Source organism: Stegastes partitus, unplaced genomic scaffold, assembly GCF_000690725.1.
Source record: "Stegastes partitus isolate 25-593 unplaced genomic scaffold, Stegastes_partitus-1.0.2 Scaffold1154, whole genome shotgun sequence".
Classification (NCBI taxonomy): domain Eukaryota; kingdom Metazoa; phylum Chordata; class Actinopteri; family Pomacentridae; genus Stegastes; species Stegastes partitus.
Window position 1 is genome coordinate 4587 of NW_007578885.1, and position 20307 is coordinate 24893.

Here is a 20307-nt window from a genome sequence, read left to right on the forward strand (position 1 = left end):
TTTTGTTTTTTGAATTTGGGTTTCCTTTCAGATTAAAAACTGCAGTTTGCCTGCAGAGTTAGAACTCTTTCCTTTCATCACAAAGGTCTCGAGTTTATCTTGTATTGCCCGTAGCATTTTCCTTTTTCCTGAATACTACGAGGTGTCAGAAAAGTTCCAGGACTGGTGTCACAAAAGATATACTTCAAACACAAACTACCAGTTTTCCCCTTCAGATGATCAACCAGCACGTCTACAAAGAGATCCTGCAGCGTTTGCTTCATTCAGTGCATGAGAAGAGGCGAGAGTTGTGGCAGGACAAGTCGTGGCTGCTTCACCACGTCTGCTCACAATGCCCTGAGCATCCGAAAATTCCTGGCTGAGAAGAACATCACCATGCTGGAGCAACCTCCCTACTCACCCCACCTGGCTCTGTGGAATTTCTTCCTCTTCCCCAAGCTCAAGGGGGTCATCAAGAAGACCCGTTTTGAAGACGTGGATGACATCAAGATGGCTGTGACGATGGAGCTGTGGAGGATCCCGGAAGAATCCTTCTAGGAGTGCATGGCAGCGTGGCAGAGAAGGCTGGGAAAGTGTGTTAGACTCCAGGGGGATTATGTCTAAGGGGAAAACTTGTAGTTTGTAGTTTGGATTTGAAATATATCTTTTGTGACACCAGTCCTGAAACTTTCCTGATACACCTTGTAGACTGAGAAAGAAAATTTGCCACAGAACATACCTTCTATAATTTATTCTTAACTAAATTACAAAATTAATGGGAAATAACTTGAAAGCTTTCGATTGGGATGGTGGGAAGCTTAAGCTTCAACATGAGGCTTGAGAACTTTGTAGCAAACTGTGACTTTTTTAATACAAGAAATTGCTCATTTCATTTGAAGTCTACACAAAAATGTTATTCATTTCATATATGCATCATAACATTTCATGCTAGTGTTTAAACTAAAGAGATTCTAACTGAATTATTTAGACATATTCTGTTATAAACTGTGTGGCGGATGGACATTTTGACCCATAATACATGAATGCCACCCAGATTCCATGGCAGTCCAGCCATAGTGGTATGCTTAAAATGTATTTTAAGTCTACACACCTGTTAAGTACATGTATAACTGAGATAGAAAACATACATGTACATATTTTTCTTGAAGAATGCACAAATCTGTTTTAAATTGGAATATTTTTTTCTCCCACCTTGTTGTAAGTAATGTAATCAATTCATTACAGGAAATAGTTTAGCTAATGGTGCCTCCCTGTAGCTTGCAGTATAGCTAGCAACAGCAGGGAGTGGCTCCAGGCTGAACACGCATTGTTTTCTGTCTTATAATTGGGATTATAGGCTTTTCAGGCTGTAGTTACATCAGTGAATAAATGGCGCTCAAGCAGTGTTTTGGAATTTACATGATGTTGTAATTACAAGATAATATCTTCAGCTATTGTATCCTGTTTTAATTAAAACCTTTGTGGAGCTCAGTATTAAGAGAAACAGACAAAAAAAAAAACAGCTGGGTGACTGGCACACAATAAAAGTAATCTCTATTTTACTATTGTACAGGCTGTAATTAGTGAGGTTTAGACATCGTGCTGTCATGACTGAATAACAAATCCAACAACAGAGTTTTCAAATGGACATCGTGTCATGGAAGATTTTATGTCCCCCACCAATTAGTACTGGTACTAGTGTTAGTATATTTAATTTTGACAGCACATAGCTGAATGATAGACTTCTTCAACATGGGACAAGCCATTATCACTTGGAAAAAAATGATGTAAGTTTTATTTCTATTAAATATTGCACTGCAACTCGAAATCGAAGGTTGTTTTTTGTTTTTGTGCAAAGAGGTTCCATCTGTGTAACCTCAGATTCACTCTCCTTTCTTGGCGTTTTTTTGGTAATCAGGTTTATTACACATTGATAGGCTTTCATTACAAGTCAGTGTGTTGTCTTTCATTTCCTCAAAGGAACCTGGAAACCAGATGGTGTGTAAGAAAGATAATCCCTTAAAACTCTGCATCCAATTTTGTTTTTTCTGCTCCAGTGGAGGACATGAATGTACGGCCTTTTCTAAAGACTAGCCGCTGTATGATAAAGATGCTCTGCTGTCGGCAGCCGCCAGCACAAACCTGTGTTAACTTGTTAACTCTCTGTAATTGAAGGTGGAACGCCACTTGCAGCAAGCTGAGAAAGCAAGGAAAAATTCTTACGGAGGACGATTGTGGACAAATAACAGGGTTTGGCGTGCTTTGTTGAAACACACACTTAGTATATCCTGAAAAAAAAGTGCATGCTGTTGCTTTTGGAGTACGATTTTATACTACAACTAAGCTGCATTGTTTCGTCTCAGGAATAACAGCACCATTTATAACGTCTAGTCTGAGCTGATAAATTTTATTATGCCATAAGCCCCCACCTTTTCCATTGGTCCCCCCTCTCCCCATGACACTAAATAGCAAGCCAGACTTTGAGTAGCTGTACTAATGATAAGGCATGTCACAAAAAGGGAAAACAAGGTTGTAAAAAAGCAGATGTCCATACCGGTTCACAGATGGGATTGATACTGACATTGCTGGAGGTGATACGCTGCAATTTGTGTTGTGGTTTTACTTGCCAGTGGAAAAAAAAAAAAAAGAAATGTATGTGCGTTAATGAGACCTGGTGGCCGGGGCTACAGCTGCAGAGAGAAGAGGGATATTTACTCTATACCAACAACATTTTCCTCTCAGTCGCTGAAAGACACAGGCAACGTGAACGTGAGGGAGCAGGCATCGTCTCAGATCCACCAACTGGTAGGTATACTGTACCTACTGTACATTTCACAAGTGGAGCGGAGAGAAGGAGAGCTGTCTTACTCCACATGGGGTATCTGTGGTTATGTGATTAGGTAATATGCTAAATTTGACTTCACAGCAGCTTTAAATGACACCATTTCCACCCATTTTTTTTCCCCCCCCTCTGGGTTTTCCAGCAGTGATAATGCAGACAGCAGTGCTACTCCTCTTAATGGGAATAGTGGAGCTGAGCATCGGACAGCGTTACAGTCAATTCCAGTGGCTGTCCCATCTGCGAGGGCGACGCCGGCATGCTGGCTGGCAGGCTGACAGCGTGGATTGCCCCCTGGAGTGCGACTGCCCCCCTGCCTACCCTACAGCTATGTACTGCCACAGCCGCAACCTTCAGCACGTTCCTTACGTCCCCTCACACATAAAGTACGTCTACTTGCAGCGGAACCAGCTCACGGGCATCCAGGACGGGGTGTTCGACAACGCCACCAACTTGGTCTGGGTGGTTTTGTTTCACAATCAGCTCAACTCAGACAAGATCGGCAAGAACGTCTTCAGCAAGCTCAAGAACCTGGATCGACTCTTCTTGGACCACAACGAGCTCACCCGCGTGCCTCCTAACTTGCCCAAAGGCATCACAGACCTGCGACTTGGTCACAACAAGATCTCGAAAATCCTCTCCAGCTCATTCGAGGGGATGACCAACCTCACTAGCCTTCATCTCCAGGCGAATGACCTAGAGGACGTTGGGGGTGTGTTCAAGGGACTCAAGTCGCTGACCATGCTGGATATGAGAAAAAACAAGCTGCAAAAAGTTCCCGACAACCTGCCTGAGAGGGTGCATCAGCTCTACCTGGAGTTTAACAGCATAGCGAGTGTGCCGTCAGGCTTTCTCTCGGTGCATCCCAAACTGCAGTTTTTCCGCTTGGCTCATAATAAGCTGACTGATAAAGGCCTTCCGTCCAGTGTCTTCAACATCAGCACACTGGTTGAGCTTGACCTGTCCTTCAACAAACTGGAGAGGATCCCTGTGGTTAGCAGGAACCTGGAGAACCTTTACTTGCAAGCCAATAAGATCAAAGGTATGAACGCTTATCTAGTATGTTAACTCATCGTACATTGTTTTCGTAGTTCACTAATAAAAGATGAAAATGTGACTGTGAACACTTTTTTTGCTTTATTTTTTGCAGACAAAAATTGTAATAATGATTCTTTTAAACTGCTAAAGCGTTAAATGTTTACGGTCATTCATTTGATAGTTTACTTTTAAATGCAGTTATTTCCAATGTGATGATCTCCAAAATAGAACCAAAGTCCTGAATCAGAATTAAAGGTAGCTTTATTGATTGGGTTGTTTTACTCAGTGGGACACACACACACACACACACACACACACACACACACACAGCCACTTTTTCAAATCTAGCGGAAACACGGGGCTCAGTTTTCTGTTTCACGCTCCTTTCATGTTGTCGCACTTACCTTAGCTCAACATGCTCATCCTCTGATTTCATCCACTCCAGTTGTTTTCTGTGATTTACAACTACAGTGAAGTTGAGACATGTACCTGCTCATCTTTATTGTTTGCAGCTGCCTTGCTTTCACAGAACCATTTAACTGCATCTGGAAATTCAGGCATCCGGCTTGCAATCACATTGGTGATGTCAACCTCCGTAAACTTTAATATAGTTTCTGGAGTTACGTATTGACCGTGCCCAACGGTGACGTAAATGTCGTGCCTCACTTTTAGAGTGGGAGCTGTGCATGCAGTCAAGAGAATTTTTCAACCACTAGATGACAGCAGAAGTTTTTAAACTATATATCCGTTTTTTTGAAATTGTGCCCTTCCTCTGCAGCAGGAGTTTTTTTTTAGAAACACTGCCTCAAATAGCACATACTTTATAAAATGCTACTTCCAGTAAAAAGAACACAGTAAAAAATGTACAATTTAGAGCCACTGAAAAGTCCAGAAAACTTGTCATGACTGACTTTACTCAAACAAAATGTTTTTTTTTTCAGACATGTAACTAAATGGCTTCTAGTTTAGCAGTAATATAACAGTGTGAGATCCACATCTGGCATTTTTAGCACTGACGTACTTTCCAGAAGGACTGTATGTGTGCATTTTTGTGACCGTTGAAAGCACTTGTGACGTAAGTACTTGCTTCGTATGTCTCACAAGATGATAGAGAAAATGTGACCTTGTTTTTATATTCCTCTCCTCTTTCAGAGTTCTCCCTGAGCAGCTTCTGCAGCACTGTTGACATGACAAACTTCTCCAAGCTGAAAATGCTGCGGCTGGATGCCAATCAGATCAGTGCCAAAGACATTCCTGCTGAAGCTGCCTACTGTTTGCGGCGTGTTGCCTTTATAGATGTGTAGCTTCCTGATGTCGCTCACCAACATTTAATACTTTCTTTACTAGCAAACTTTTTTTTTTTTTTATCATACATCATTACATTTTTTCTTATGTTGTTCACTGTCCTTTCTATTGAAACATAGTTGAGACAGTGTTTTGTTGAACTTTTATTATTATTATTAGTAATTAAACAGTTACTGTATTAATCAACGGGAAATAATGTGAACCAGATGACAGAGAGCGACGAGATATGGCTCTTACACACACACACACACACACACACACACACACACACACACACACACACATTTATATATAAGTTGTAGCTAATGAACTTTAGTTCTGATTGTAGCATTATCTGTATAAAACTGCCAATAATCTGTGTGAGAATCAGTTTGCATCTTTGCCTCCACCGTGTGGCACAAGGTGATAAAACAACAAGCTGAACCACAATAATACTCATTAAAACTCTTTTAGAAAAGTCATCTTTTAGCATATAATCAGTAATGGACACTGAATAATGTATTTCTAGTTTGATTGTACTTGTTTTTCAGTCCAGTGAATATTTTTTTTTAGTAACATTTGAAACACCACAGGGAAGTGTTTTTGTAACTGATGAAACATCTGTTTCTCTTCAGAGGAGATTCCTAAATTTTCAAAGTTATGATTGAATAGCTGTTTTCTGATTGTTTAATTCACAGTCTTCATAGTCACTTGTAAGAATTTCTCTCACTGGGGTGTAATTTCTGAGCCAGCCTGTATGTCACTGTATCTCACAGAGAAGTGGTTGTTTACCACATTCAGACAATAAACTATTGTAAGGATTGACACTACTTAGTGTGTATCCATTTTTCTGGAGGGCTATGAATTGTACAATTGTTTCAAGTGATTATTTTTTTTCTTGGAATCTTGACCTATTAATACATCTCGGAACACAAACAGTTTCCAGTCTGTTATTTGTCGTCATAACTGTTGACACTGATACATTTTTAGGAACAACAGTAACATGCTCTGTTCTCCCTAAATTAGAAGTTAAACATACACACACACACACACACACAGACAGACACACAGATAATTCTAGCTACTCTTTGGCAGCTCCTACATATTTATTGTTGAAGACAGCTTTCCTTTTCATCTTGCACAGCTGCCTTCAATCCTCTGCAGAAAGGCAATAATTGAATTGAGAATACATTCCTTATTTGTGATAAAGCAACGTCTTTGGATGAACGATGGAATAATGCCAGTGCAACAGTGGTTTTCACAGTGATAAGCAGTAGCCTGTGAAATTAAGTTTGTTATAGATGATGTTGTACTGCAAGTTGCACACACACTTCCACAGAGGCTGTGAGGTAGAGCTGTGTGGTTTTTTTTCTCCCCAATCTCTGCTTCCTACACAGATTCTTCAAAAACAGTATAGACGCCGGCACACATGCACACAATCAAATATGGGATTCTTTTCACAGGATTCACTCATGCTTCTCTTTGACACGCATAAAAACTTTTTACTTTCTTGGGAATTGTCCAGTTCTTGCACAGTCATTATGCAATTTATGATTAAACATTTGACTGGACCGTCACTAAGTAAACACGACTGAAAGTCATGACAACATTGGAATTGCCCTTTTTCACAATGCTCTCTTGTTATTTTCCATGACCATGCAGTGATAATTCAATGTCATGCGTGTAGGTAAACTGGAGCAACATTTTATTCCCAGCTAACCGTGTTCTGCTCTGTGCTGGGAATACATTTCTTTTGTAGTTGCACCAGTGACCAGAATGCATCTCACTGAATCTTTTCTCCATCTCTCTGCCAGAAACAACATTTCTGGTTTTCGACTGATGAAAAAGTATTTCCACAGTTCCTACAGACTGTGTGCCAGTAAAAACAGCTCAGAATGACCATAATATTATGTACATTTTGTAGGTAATGTTTTACAGTGAAACTGAATATACTGTGAAAGTCTCTCATCATAATCTTTAGAAACTGGCAAGAAAACACTGTATTGATCAGCAGTGTAGGTTGAGAATGAACCTAAATGGTTTACAGAACTCTTTGGAAGACACATGTAAAAGTATTTTTTAACTCATTAAACAGGATGTAGGCTACAAAGTGATGTAAAACCTTTATTGACCTCATTACCTGCTTTTAAATGTGATTCTATTGTGTTCATGCACTGGTAGCTAGACAGCTGGAGAGAATTATGGAATTATAAATTTGGGTATGGTATTGTTGGTTAACTTTTATTATCAATTTGAATAGATAACAGACAATCGATAGACTGTTGATTGAATAGAGTGAAGATAATAAATAACTTGTCAAAATGTTTGGCAAACAACATTACAAACAGTCGGCTGAGCGGTAACAAATGGAGACACATCATTCAACATATATATAAGTAATGTAAAAATAAACCTTTTTTTAGTGAACTTGAAAAGATATCTGCAATAGATAACGCATAATATACATAACATATTTAAAATAAGGTCCATCTTTGTTCTCACTTAAAGCAAAGCTTCGTAGAAATAAGTGAGCATGATACATTACACATATAATACTGACATGAGAACGTGTTCATGGTGGATGAAATGTACAGCTTCACAGGTGCTCTCTCTGCTGCTGCAGTGACCAAGTCCTCACCGCCTGAGGAAAGAGAACAACACGGAAAAAAACAAAGAATTCAAATATGTATTGCATGCGCACTGCAGTCACTGTTTACTGACATCTGTTTTAAATGATTAATCTGTGCCAGCTCCAGATGTTTGCCTGTCCATAGTCCTTTGATATAGGTGAGGATACTCACTTTACTGTTGCTCCATCTCTGTTTCCTGCAGATCTCTGCTTGAACCCAGATGACAGAAGTATGTATTAGCAATACTTCAACGAACACGGAGAAACATATCGCTTTTAGTTTAAATATTCCATTTGTTACCTCGAGTTTGTGTGTATTCTCGATCCATTACGGCTGTGAGTTTTCTGTTTTGACAGAAGAAAACATTTAGTGAAATTCAAACACGTGTTAAACATCTAAGGTAAAAGAGACACAGAAGCAGCATTTTCCAATTTTTGTAAGCAACTAAATCACTTGAAAAAAGCTGTAATTCATCAGCGTAGACACACACAAAAGGATTTACGATGAAATATAGCGCTGCGAAAGGCTTCTGTGGAGGAATCAATATTTTTCCTCTACGCTGTGAAAACTTTCATTATTATCAGTGTTGCATCCTGCCAGAGTAAACTCTCTACAGCCGTTATGTGGGTGATTGTTTTAGTCAAAAGATGATTTGTGAGCACACAACCGTTTTAAAACCTCGGTGAATGCAATATTCACATCATCTCGTCCTGCCCCTGTAGACAAACCAAAGCGAGGAGTGCTTGGTGGTGGCCCAAGGTGGTTCACAAATCATCTTAGAGAAAATTCCAGTCTTTTCAAGTCAAGCATATTTTCCGTGGGTTTTGACCAACTGCCGGGAAACCGTGCGTCACTAAAGGTGATAGGAGATCTTTTTTTGAAAGACTGGTAATTCGGTCACTAAAAAGAGCAGCACATTTGCCTCCTGTCATTGTCATCACACTGTTATAGACTTGAGCACTGCTGTATTTCAGAAAAAAAATAAAATTGGCAAGGGCGTTCACATTTATAGCAAAGTTAAGTCCTTATAGGGCTCAACTTGTTAAAATGTATGACACAATTTTATAAAAGATTTCACCATCTGCTTTCCCATGGGGCCCTGATTTTATATAAACTAACTACCTTGTTTGACTTTTCCAGGAATCCTTCTTGCACAATTACCTTGAAAATGTAACAAACCAATGCAATACACTGCTTGTTCTGCTGCCGTAAATGAGCATGTATGTACGAATGCCTTCAAATCTAGTTTATTCTGGCATCGCAGTTAATTTTATTAGCAAATCCAGGATTCACAGTGAAAACAGTGGCTGACTGAATTTTGTTGTCTCTCTTTCCGTCTCTGTTGTCTCTTTGTTTCGTCATACAGCAATGTGAGACCATATATCTTCCTGTAGTTCTCAATGAGCACACAGTGACGTTGATCACATTTTTAGAGAATTCAGACATTCAGGGGCAGCTGGTGTGGTGGCATCATATATCCACGTATGGTAGAAAAAAGCAGGCAGCGCAGGAAAACGACTGGTCATCGATAAAATATGCAGGAGCAAGCATGGCTTGATCATTACAATGTCATTCTACGAGTCAAAAACTGTCTAACTCATCCAGAATGATTACCAATGATATTCAATGCCAACACACTGACTGCCAACTGTGCAGCTTCCCCTCGACTCTCCTGGCTGCATTACGTCACTGCATGCACGCAATCCATGAACAACTAATGCTTCCTGGAAGATAAATCAGTGTGTTCTCTCAAACTGTGTGGTCCCTGTGCATCAGTCAGACTGCACTCTGAACAAGACAACCAAATCATGACAGGGAAAGAAGGTATCTATCTGCTTTTCTCATTTAAATGAAACAGCTTGAGGGTTTGACGTGATTAATGGTGTCCAAAAACAATAAGAATCCAACGAAATCTCTCCAAAGCCTAATTTTCAGTTATTTACAAAAGTGAGTGAAAGAAAAACAAGCCCTAACAAAATGACTGCACTGAAAGAGGTCCCATATGAACTCCACAGGGCTACTCAAACGAAAGCATTCGTTTGCCAATTTTCCCAGGACTTGTGTGGAGTGATAATGTGACTGTGTACTGATGTAAGTCATGGTGTCGTGTGAAAACGAAACATCTATCCTCTGTCCCTCCTTGTGATTCCTTCATTCATTATACCATGCCTTTCAGTTGTCTATTCACATTGTGGTGTTCTGACACCAGATTTAGCACCGTCACCTCATGACTTTCTGTGTCTCATGTGCGTGTTTTTTTGCTTTCAGGCAAACAAAGGCCCTGCTGCAACAGCCCAGTTCTCCTAAATATGTATCTCTATTTCTCCATATGTTTCAACTAAATGTAGTTTAACTAAAAAAAAAAAACACAGTCCCACATGCCTTTCACTACTATAATCCAAGAGTTTTGGACTCACTGAGTTCAGTGTGACTATGTTTGACCTACCCACAAAAAACACACATTAAAAATATAAAGACATAATAAAACAGCATTACAGCCAGACTGTAATTTTAGAATCTTCGATTTCTCCTTTTTTTCCCCTTCCACTTTTCATCACATGTTGTGCTGTGAGCAGACCTATCAGCACTGCTCTCTAGAGAATGGATGTTTTTACCAGGAACAAGCTCCAGCAGCTGTTACTGTTAATCTCTTTCATACACCTTTTCTGTTTTGTGCTTTTAAGAGGGTATTAAGGGCCGCTGCGGCAGTATCTGTTTTGAAAAAGCTATAAAAGATGTTTAAATCCCAAAGCATGTTCAAGTCATGCTTTGTGCTTCATTAAAAAAGGCAAGATGTGGGTTGTGAGCCTCAGTCAGTTGAAAACCGCTGCTCTGAATCATACAATGTATCATCTCAAATATGGCTGATGGCGCCAAACGGCCTCAAACCAAAAAAAAGTTAATTTTCATTTGCAGATGTTTGTGCATGTGCTGCCCCAAAATAACACTTCTGCATATGCCAGTGAGGCCAAGCTCCACCTTGTTTTGTTATGCTCTGTATTTGCCAGTGAGGGAGGGCTAGTCCTTCTGCAAGAGCACGCAGCCAGACTGCCAAGGCACACTTTATTGCAATATGGCTGGAGTGCAAAGGCAACGCTTTAATAGGACACGTGATGTTGGAATTGACTAAATAGAAGTGCTGTTACCTTGTGTGTGATGAGACAGTAGAGAGTAAGTATGAACAGCAGTCCTCCGCAGATGGATGTGACTATGAAGCCGAGCTTATACAGGTCTCTGACTGGTCTTCTCTGAGAGACCTTTGCTGAGTTCCTATCATAACTATCTGTAGAAAAGGAGAGATAACCTGTGAGCTCAATGTTTTCTGGGCATATACTCGTTCACAATAAAAATGCTTTTTTCTGAGAATTTTTGAGATTCCCACCTGTAAAATATTGTGTGAATGGCTCTGTGGATAGCTCTACAGTAGAGCTAAAGGTTTCTGTGTATTCGTTTTGGCATCTCCAGTCGACTGGTGCGTCTCTCGTTGTCACCAGCTCCCAGTAAACGGACAACACCTCCGAAACCTTCTGTAGTGCATCTGAAGGAGACCCTCTGTAGAGCATCTCAAAACTTTCTGGCTTATCCTGCAGCAGATGTCAAAAAACATATTTTCAGACTTATCATGTTTCAGATTCTGCTTTGACGTTGTTTAAAATTCCATCCTTTAGTCACATACTCACCTCAACTTCTTCATTTATCTGAGGGACACATTTCTGAGAATAGATGTTGAGGATGAGCGCCCTCAAGGACTGAACATAGCCGTCATTGACTGAACCCCGGTTGTATTTGAAGTGGGTGGTAAGGAGCTCCAAGATCCAGGGTAAAGCAGCTTTTACAAAGCAACATTTGCTCTGTGGGAAATCCCAGTACAAGGCAATAAACATGAAACACACGATACAATTAATGGAATGTCTGACTCCAAGGTTTTTGAATGGTCCAATAAAACTAATGTTACCTTACCAAACTTCTTTGTTCTATGAATGTGTACGTTATTGAACAACCACTCCTCAACTGGTTATCCATCTGCAGAGACAACAACAACAGCAGGATTTCAGCCCAGGCTGTGCAGCGCAATTGATCGAATGGTAGTTTCAACACCTACCAGATGCCTGACTGTCAGCAGGTGCTCCCTAGTGATGGAGTGTCTGCATGGACCAGGGACCTCAGCCATAGTCAGAGGAAAGCTCAGGAACATAAGCACACACAGACACTTTACCTGCAACTGACACAACTGTACATTATCATCAAGCCAACCCAAAAGTGCACCAACACATTAGAGGTACTGCTACTTGACTCAAACATTTCTCAGTGCTTGAGCGTATCATTCGTGCTAAAACAGTAAAATATACTCAAAAACCAACACAGGCTGAATTATGTGTTAATGTGGTATCTTGATCTTAAAATTTCAAAAATAAGCGCACTCCCTTCCTGATTCAGGGATCTCTCCCAAATCGTGACAGTCTTTTCTTCAATAAAAGAGCTTTCCTATAAATTATTTTACAAGACAAAACAAGTTCAAAGCCAACCTAAATTTAATTTCCACATAATTGCGCAATAACACTTTAACAATAGGAATTTGATCAGCTCTCGCATTTCCATCCAAAATCTCCAATGAGAAAAACGGTTTAGTTTAAGTGAAAAGCTCTACTGCTTAAGTATGTTCTTGACATGGTATCGAGTCTCAGGTTTAATTTGGGATAATATGTGTGAGGATCAAGGTTTAACCAAATGTGACCTCAGAGGAACTTCTTGCGGTATGGTGCTCCATTTATGGCCAAACACTGCCCTCTACCATGCAAATCTGAGCAGGAACATGCACAACATGCACACACTCGTCCTGCAGCTGATGATGCCTGCTACCAAGCACCTTTTGGCAACCCTAACAGTTAAATGGGCTCCAGATGTACTTAATCTCCATAATCAGGACTAAAACATGGTGACAAGCATATGTTCTTCACACTGCAGGAGAATTGTCTGCACGTGAAGGAAAGCGAAGTCAATGCTGGTTTGCAATAAGCAGTGAAGACAGATGGAAGAGAAACACAGAAAAGGCACAAAATAACATGTTTTTTTTTTGTTTGTTCCCCATGTTGACTTCTGAGATGTATTAGGACACAAAAAACAATGACAAAAGACAAAAGACAAAAGAAGCATTTGTTGTCTGTTTCTTATGTAAAGCTGAGCTGTGCTATGTAACTTTGGTTTAGCTTTGTGACTAATATGACGTGAACTTCATGCAGTTTCAGACAACTTGATTCTGGAGCCCAGAGGAAACAGAAAGAGTCCCACGCTGTTCAAGTTTTAGGGTTTGAAGTATTCGGAAAACAATAAGCTGAGTAATTTGAAACAGAGAAATTCAAAGTATGGTTCTCAAACGAAGGCAACATGCCACAAGTGAGATGAAAGAACATCATGCCGGACTTTTATCTAGAATCCACTCCAAGGCTGATGATGATGCATAATCAAATTATTGTAATTTAATAAAACTATTGATGTGAACGGTATGTGGTAAAAGCAGTAGCACATGATGCAAATGTCACCTATCACATGATAAGTTTTCTCCATGCTGTCTATAATATCTATGTAGGTCAGAAAACTTCACAATCACAATCACAAACTTTATACAGACTAGCAGAAGCATGCTCGCTACCTTCTTGCACTGCACTGCTCAGTGTGCTAGTGGTGGAATTTGGGGGTTTTTTGTTTTGTTTTTTTAACCCACGCATAGAAAAGTTCTCACCTACCTCAGCTTTGCTCTGAATCAGGGTTGACACAAGGATGGTCATCTGGTACGTGTTTGACAATGGAAAACACCAGACTCCTCTGTCACACACATTGAAGCAAAAAGATCCTGTTCATATATCCACTTCCACTCCAGAGAAAGGAATTTGCTTTTAAGTCAATTTGACACTTCGTCATGTGGTGCTGTTCTTCAAAGCATTGCCCGATGTGCTCCTCCTCCGCAGAGTGAGTTCAAAATGAGACTAACTGTTTCAGCTCACAGACGCCCTTTTAAAGACCTCCCACCTCTCTGTGTTTCACAAGATGCACCATCCCAGCCTCTGTGTAATAACAAATTGCTTTGGTAGATTGCAAATTGACAGTTGCGGATTGCAGATCTTTGTTGGAGCTCGAAAGCAACTTCTAGCTGACAAATGAACTCTTTCACTAACAGCTGTGATTGATGAAGGTCTTGCACCTATGTGTTCCTCCGGAGACTAATGGCTGTGATTTAGTGAACCCAACTGAGCAGACCTGAGCATGTAAAATAACAGGTTCTCAACACTCAAGGGGAACATACACACCAACAGTTTTATGAGCAATTTTTGATAGGGAATTCATGTCATATCAGATCAACAGACTCAACTATAGAAATAGAAAACATCTGGCCTGGAAATTATTAACACAGGAAGACTTTCAACACATCGCACATTCCTTCACAATCTAATCCTGTGTCTAAGTCTCTTGTTGCTAAAGAAGTGTAAAATATCCAAGATTTGTTTTAAGACTTCAATGGTGGAATGCAATGAAGTGCATGATTGGACAGTTTTCAGGTATGCTTAACTTTTTGTGTGACAGAGGTAAACTTTAGTCATTTGTTAATCTAGTTAAATCAACCTTTTACATGCTGAACATATCAACATATCAAAGATGTTGCATTACTGTGGATTACATGACACCACTGAGCAAATTGTATTTGCTTTCTGCATTATGAAAAAAACAACAGAATTCAAAAGAGTGAATATTTTAGTTATTAAAAAAAATATATTTTATATATAAAACCTTCTTGTACTAATTCACTTTTACCAAATATACTGAACTCAACTGAATGCAATCTGTACTTCAGCCTTTGTCTGAAACAAACAACCGAAAAGGTGAAATAATAAAGTATTCCTGCTTCACTGAAGCCTTCAAAATTTTATTTTATCTTTTTTTTTAACTATAATTTTTTAATTGGAGTTAAAAAGGTGTTTAATCTAAACTGGTCTTATTCATATCCACACCTCACCACAGCTGTCTCCTTTATGTCAGCAGAGCTATAGTATCTGCTGTGAGAAATGTTGAGAAAAGGTTTTGCGGTGACGTGGTATTGTTATTGATGAATGTAAACTGTCAAAGGAATTTTTAATGTGGTTTTCTTTCTTCTGGAAAAGTGCAGTTGATAGTTTTTGCTGGCTCTCTGCAGCACAAGACACGTGGAATAAAACCACAGGAGGCTTGGTTTATTGATCAATGCCAATATCTGTCATCATTTACTACACTGTTTTCTTCTGGAATTTAAGAAAATCACTCTGGAACAATATTTCCTTGTAAACTCCCTGTGGAGAAATGAGAAAAGTTGCTGCTGTGTTAAATTACGAGTGTTGTAAGGTCAAGTCCTTGGTGACTCCACCACTTAATTTCAGCAGTAAAAGGAGAGTTTTGACTGGGAAATAGCTGTCAGTTAAATATGAAGCAGCGGTTGCTTAGCTGGAGAAACGGAAAGAAACCACCAGCCTGGCTCTGCGCGAAGGTGACAAAATCCCATCACATAATCAGCTATAAAACCTTGTTGTGTGTAAAATTTAAAAGATTTGTTGATTCTGGAGTGACCTTGTTGTGGTATCAGTGTCCTCATCTAATTCTTGACGAGCACTTGAACAGCCCTGAACGGTACAGATGTGAGCTTAGATTTGTAATTTGTACTGTGTGATGTTGCTTTTGAGACTTTGGATCCCAACAGATATAATCTCTACCTGCATTTTTTTCATTGTAAATTTAATGTAGGATCGTGAGCAAACAACAAAAAAGGTCATTCATTGTTGTAAATGTTAAAATATTTGGTGTGGTGACCAACTTCAGTGCAGCTGAAGTCAAAAGATATGATGGAATAGGAGAAGACTGAACTTTCCATTGATATCCATTATCGATACACCGCTTAATCCTCACTAGGGTCACGGGGGGCTGGAGCCTATCCCAGCTGACTTAGGGTGAAGGCAGGGGACACCCTGGACAGGTCACCAGTCTATCACAGGGCTACACTTAGAGACAGACAACCAAGCACACTCACATTCACACCTACAGACAATTTAGAATCACCAATTAACCTCAACATGTTTTTGGACTGTGTGGGAGGAAGCCTGAGAGAACCCACGCTGCACGGGAAGAACCAACTCCATGCAGAAACTGGTGAACTTCTTGCTGCGAGGCAACAGTGCTAATCACCACCTTGCAGTCCAAGACTGAACTTATTCATCCCGAAGGAAACTCTTGTGCCAGACGTTGCTCAAAAACAAGTCCGAGACCACATGAGTCCCTACAGTCTACTGATTAACAGGCAGTCTGAGACAAGCCAATGGGAGAATAACTGATGCATCTCATTTTCTGAACTCTGAGTACCAGCGAAAATCACTGGAATGAAAAATATTTAAATGGCAGCAGATGGAATTCCTATGTGGACCAATAGAGCTGTGTTATTGCTGATTTACTGGTGATTGATTATTTTTTAAAGTCCTTTTTTTTTAGTACATTACAATGTACATTTAGTACAGTACATTTTTATTTACTATATGTTTCTATTTCTTATGTTTTTCTATTTCTTATTTAGTCTTTTGTATGTTTTTCTTAGTTTTTTTGTTATTGTTTTTTAAAAAAAAAACTTGAATCTTAAATATTAAGATAAGTATTAAAAAACAAATATATTTTGTGGACTACAACCTCTAGAAATGGCGCTTTGTTGAGCAACAGTAGACTGCATACATTTCAGCTTCAAGATCTGAGCTCTAAAGCTTAGATATATTTGCCAGGAATAAAACAGTGCAGATTGTGTCAAAGAAAAATGTTTTTGTTATTGACTGGTTGTTGGATCAGGTTTCCAGTCTGAATAGTTGTGTGGACTCATACTGCCAGACATGTTTTTGAAACGGTCTGACTGTCAATCAAATGCCAGTATGGAGGTATCCACCCTCACCTCATTGTACGCAGAGAACAGATAAAATCAAAAGCAGACAATTCATGGATGTGAAAGCAAGGAAGCATGACACCGCACTGTCACTTCAGTGCAGCATGAGAGGACTTCCCCGACCAATCCAGGACAAATGAGACAAAAAGATCTGACAAGGCCACCTGATAAATAAGTGTACTTTTATTGTTTTATTATCTGTATGTCCTCTGTCTGCTAAGTAAGCAGAGACAGAGACAGAAACAGTTTTTGTCGAGTCAGTCCTGAAATCGCCTTAAACATGCATGTTTGCTCCTGAGAGTTTTGCAGTTCAGGCCAATTTTATAAAGAGCTTTACTCCGCTAAGAAAAATGCTACTGTAACTCAACCAAAATGACTTTTCCATGTTTGACATCTGAAATATACATCCTGAAAAAGAATGATCTCCTTTTGGAAAAGTAGCCGTACCATCGTGTCAGGCAGCATTAGTGTGACTGTTGCATACATCAAGCCACACACTTGGAAGAAACAATATGTTATAACAGACTGTGCAGCACATATGGACAAACTGGTATTTGTTATGTGGGGGGTCCAGGGTTCCCAAAGTCAAACTGATATATCTTGAAAAACTGTGTATAAGAATACCGAGGTGGCTAAGCCTCTGCTCTGAACGCTACAACACTAATCAAAGTAAGCTTTTGGCAGCACACACAACTACAGCTGATGACAATAAGTCTTTCTATGGCTTCGCTCTATTGTGTATTTCTGTCAAATATCAGAATGGCAGGGCCCCCCTATAGCTCACCTGGTATAGCGGGCGGCCCATGAACAGGGGCTGTAGTTCCCCGATGCAGCAGTCGTGAGTTCGAGTCCCGCTCACGACCCTTTGCTGCAGGTCTGTCCCCATTCTTCTCCCCCCTTTCCTGTCTCCCTCTACTGCACTAAATAAAGGCAAAAGCCAAAAAAATATATTAGAAAAACAAAAAAATATCCGAATGGCGTTGTTATTGCGAAATGTGAGAATAACAATAATAGCAGAATGTAAATGGAACAATCTTTTTAATAGTTACACTAGAAATCATTTACACCTCACAGTATTATAATAAACACAGGCTGGCAACACGCTGTCAAAGTCCCATAAAATGTTTCTTACTGTTTCCTCTCAGTCTTCCATCCATCCATCGATCCATCATCTATACACTGCTTAATCCTCACTATAGGGTCACGGGGGGCTGGCGTCTATCCCAGCTGACTTAGGGTGAAGGCAGGGGACACCCTGGACAGGTCATCAGTCTATCACAGGGCCATACTTAGAGACAGACAACCAAGCACACTCACATTCACACCCACAGACAATTTAGAATCACCAATTAGCCTCAACATGTTTTGGACTGTGTGGGAGGAAGCCATCTTACGGTAAAAGTATCACTCAGAGCAGTCAGTTCAGCTGAACTGATATAATAAGACCCATGTGTCAGTGCATCTTTGTCTACAAGCTGAATGATTTGCAGACCATCTGGTAGCTTCCCGCCTCCTGATGGATTTTGTGGCAGCCCAAGTGGATGTCAAACCTTTTTAATGTCAGTAGAAGCAGAGACGTTTTCAGTCGTGAGCACAGCAGTGTAACAACCACATTTACTTCCACAGAAACACCTACAGAAACCTCCTGCTGTGTGCACTGCTCACAGCCATGGTTTCCACTGCATGTTTACGTTTCCTGTGCGTTGTTTAGCTCATGTTCTCCTCAAAATCCCAAGAATTCTGCTCTCTGGGACCATGTGTTTTTGCCAACACACTGACTTCGTGAAACAGTGATTTGTCTTCCCTTGTGGGCATTCTTGTTTGCATACTTTTTCCATAGCACTTCATAGAACATCCTGGGATCTATTACATTCTGCCTGCAGTCACTGTGTAATGCCATTAAAAGCACCTTGCTGTGCAGCCTCACATGAATTTTTCGTAGAATGCATCGCTGTCTATGTTCCTGCTCGTGGCATTGAAAACATTTTGCAGTGTTTTTTTTGTTGTTTGTTTTGATTAGATAAACTGTCTCCAGCCTGCAGAGCTTCCTTATGTGCATCTGTCACCACCTTAAAGTGTTCAAACAAAAGCCATTCAACTCCTCTTTGCTTTTAGCCCCTAATACATACATCTTTCACTTGAATTTGAGTTCACATCTTTTCTTACAGCTGTGAGATGTTTATAGAGAGCAGCGAGCATTAGCCAAACAGTGTTTACTGTTCTCATAAGAGAACTCAACTCAACTCATAAGACTCAACAAAATGTTCTCAAACATACATCTAATTCAGAGACTACTGCAAGTTCTTTCGTGACTGATTGTATACATCCTATAACTTGTCAAGACAAGCTGTGAAGTGTTTAGTCTGCTTGACTGCATCTGATCTAAACAACTCTCATCCTTTTGGCAATGTACTTTTCAGGATTTGCTTCCTTATTTTTGCAGCATGGAAGTTCTGGTTTGTCGACTGTTAGTCTTTGTGGAGTTTGCATGTTTACCCTGTGTGGGTTTTTTTTTCCCCCAGTGTGCTTGCTTCCTCCCACCGACATGCATGATGAGATAATTGGTGATGCTATCTGGTCGTAGGTATCATCCGTCTTTCTGCGGGAGCCCTACGATGAGCCCCCAGCGACCCACTAAAGGATAAAACATTATAGCTAAGGGATGAATGCATCGTATAATCTCCATGTGAGATGAATCCCTCCAGACATGCTGTAACAACAGCATCACTATGTTTTAATAGACAGTGCAACAGTTCACCAGTGATTGCATCTGCAGCTGTATTCTCTTGCTTGAGATTTAAAAGGAAGCTCTGGCGTTCTGAGATGCACCATGAGAAAAGACTTGATCCACAGTAATAGTGATGCTTGACAATAGTGCTTGCCTGATCTATTTATATAAAATGTTGTATAATGTCTGTACATGCGACATTTTGGTCCAAAAAATGGCCAACATTCGCACCATTTAGTCCTTAATGACATGAATAAGGCTGGTTGTATTTCGGAAAGCAGCATGCTGTTCTGAAGATACTGCAGGTTAAAGCCAAAAGTTCTGCTCTTTTTTTTCAAGGAACCTTGATTCTAGAACTTTCTCATCTTGTTTTTGTTATTGTCTCGTGTGTCGCCCGCTAATTTATGATGATGTGACATGCGATGTTCATTTACTTCCTTCCTCAGAGTTTTTGTTTGTTTCTCATTGTTGTTGCCATTTGCACTTTGGCTGCCATTCATTACTCCGAGTGGCCGTACTTCCCTCTGTGACTTGCATCCCAGTAAGGATGTAAGGAGAAGCAAAATATTCCAGCTGACTTTTGCGTCGGCAGTCAGGCATCTTCTTATGTGCTACTCCTCTCCTGCTGCTCTGCTCCTCTCTGATCGCTTGTCCTGTCCTGCTCAACTATAAAAGCAATACAACTATCAAGTAAACAACGGATAAGATGACACAGAAGCCAAAAGTCTGACTACTGATTGAAAAAGTACCAAGGGACAGTAAATCTGAACTAGCGTGGCCACTGAGTTCGGTATTACTGAAAAATACAAACGGATTTAGCACATGTGTCTAGTTTAATAAGGTCAGTAGTGACGGCTGATGTACCATC

General features: G+C 40.1%; 2 protein-coding genes across 5 annotated transcripts; one reads left to right on the forward strand and one right to left on the reverse strand.

The window, feature by feature from the left end:
- The first annotated feature begins 2715 nt into the window (after positions 1–2715).
- Positions 2716–6076, forward strand: LOC103368432 (fibromodulin). Of its 2 annotated transcripts, XM_008296815.1 has the most exons (3): positions 2716–2784; positions 2964–3860; positions 5009–6076. In XM_008296815.1, exons 2-3 carry the CDS (start codon positions 2972–2974, stop codon positions 5158–5160), a joined length of 1041 nt encoding a protein of 346 aa, XP_008295037.1. In that variant the 5' UTR covers positions 2716–2784; positions 2964–2971; the 3' UTR covers positions 5161–6076. The 2 variants fall into 2 exon arrangements, with proteins under 2 accessions (XP_008295037.1, XP_008295035.1); XM_008296813.1 differs by lacking the exon at positions 2716–2784 and having other exon boundaries at positions 2903–3860.
- Positions 6077–7250: 1174 nt separating this feature from the next.
- On the reverse strand, positions 7251–13750 carry csf1b (colony stimulating factor 1b (macrophage)). Of its 3 annotated transcripts, none has more exons than XM_008296818.1 (9): positions 13515–13750; positions 11873–11986; positions 11731–11793; positions 11451–11621; positions 11153–11354; positions 10917–11053; positions 8071–8114; positions 7942–7979; positions 7251–7781 (listed from the first exon to the last, which is right to left on the reverse strand). In XM_008296818.1, exons 1-8 carry the CDS (start codon positions 13554–13556, stop codon positions 7943–7945), a joined length of 810 nt encoding a protein of 269 aa, XP_008295040.1. In that variant the 5' UTR covers positions 13557–13750; the 3' UTR covers positions 7251–7781; position 7942. The 3 variants fall into 3 exon arrangements, with proteins under 3 accessions (XP_008295040.1, XP_008295039.1, XP_008295038.1); XM_008296817.1 differs by having other exon boundaries at positions 7942–7976; positions 11873–11992; XM_008296816.1 differs by having other exon boundaries at positions 11873–11992.
- Positions 13751–20307: the final 6557 nt, after the last annotated feature.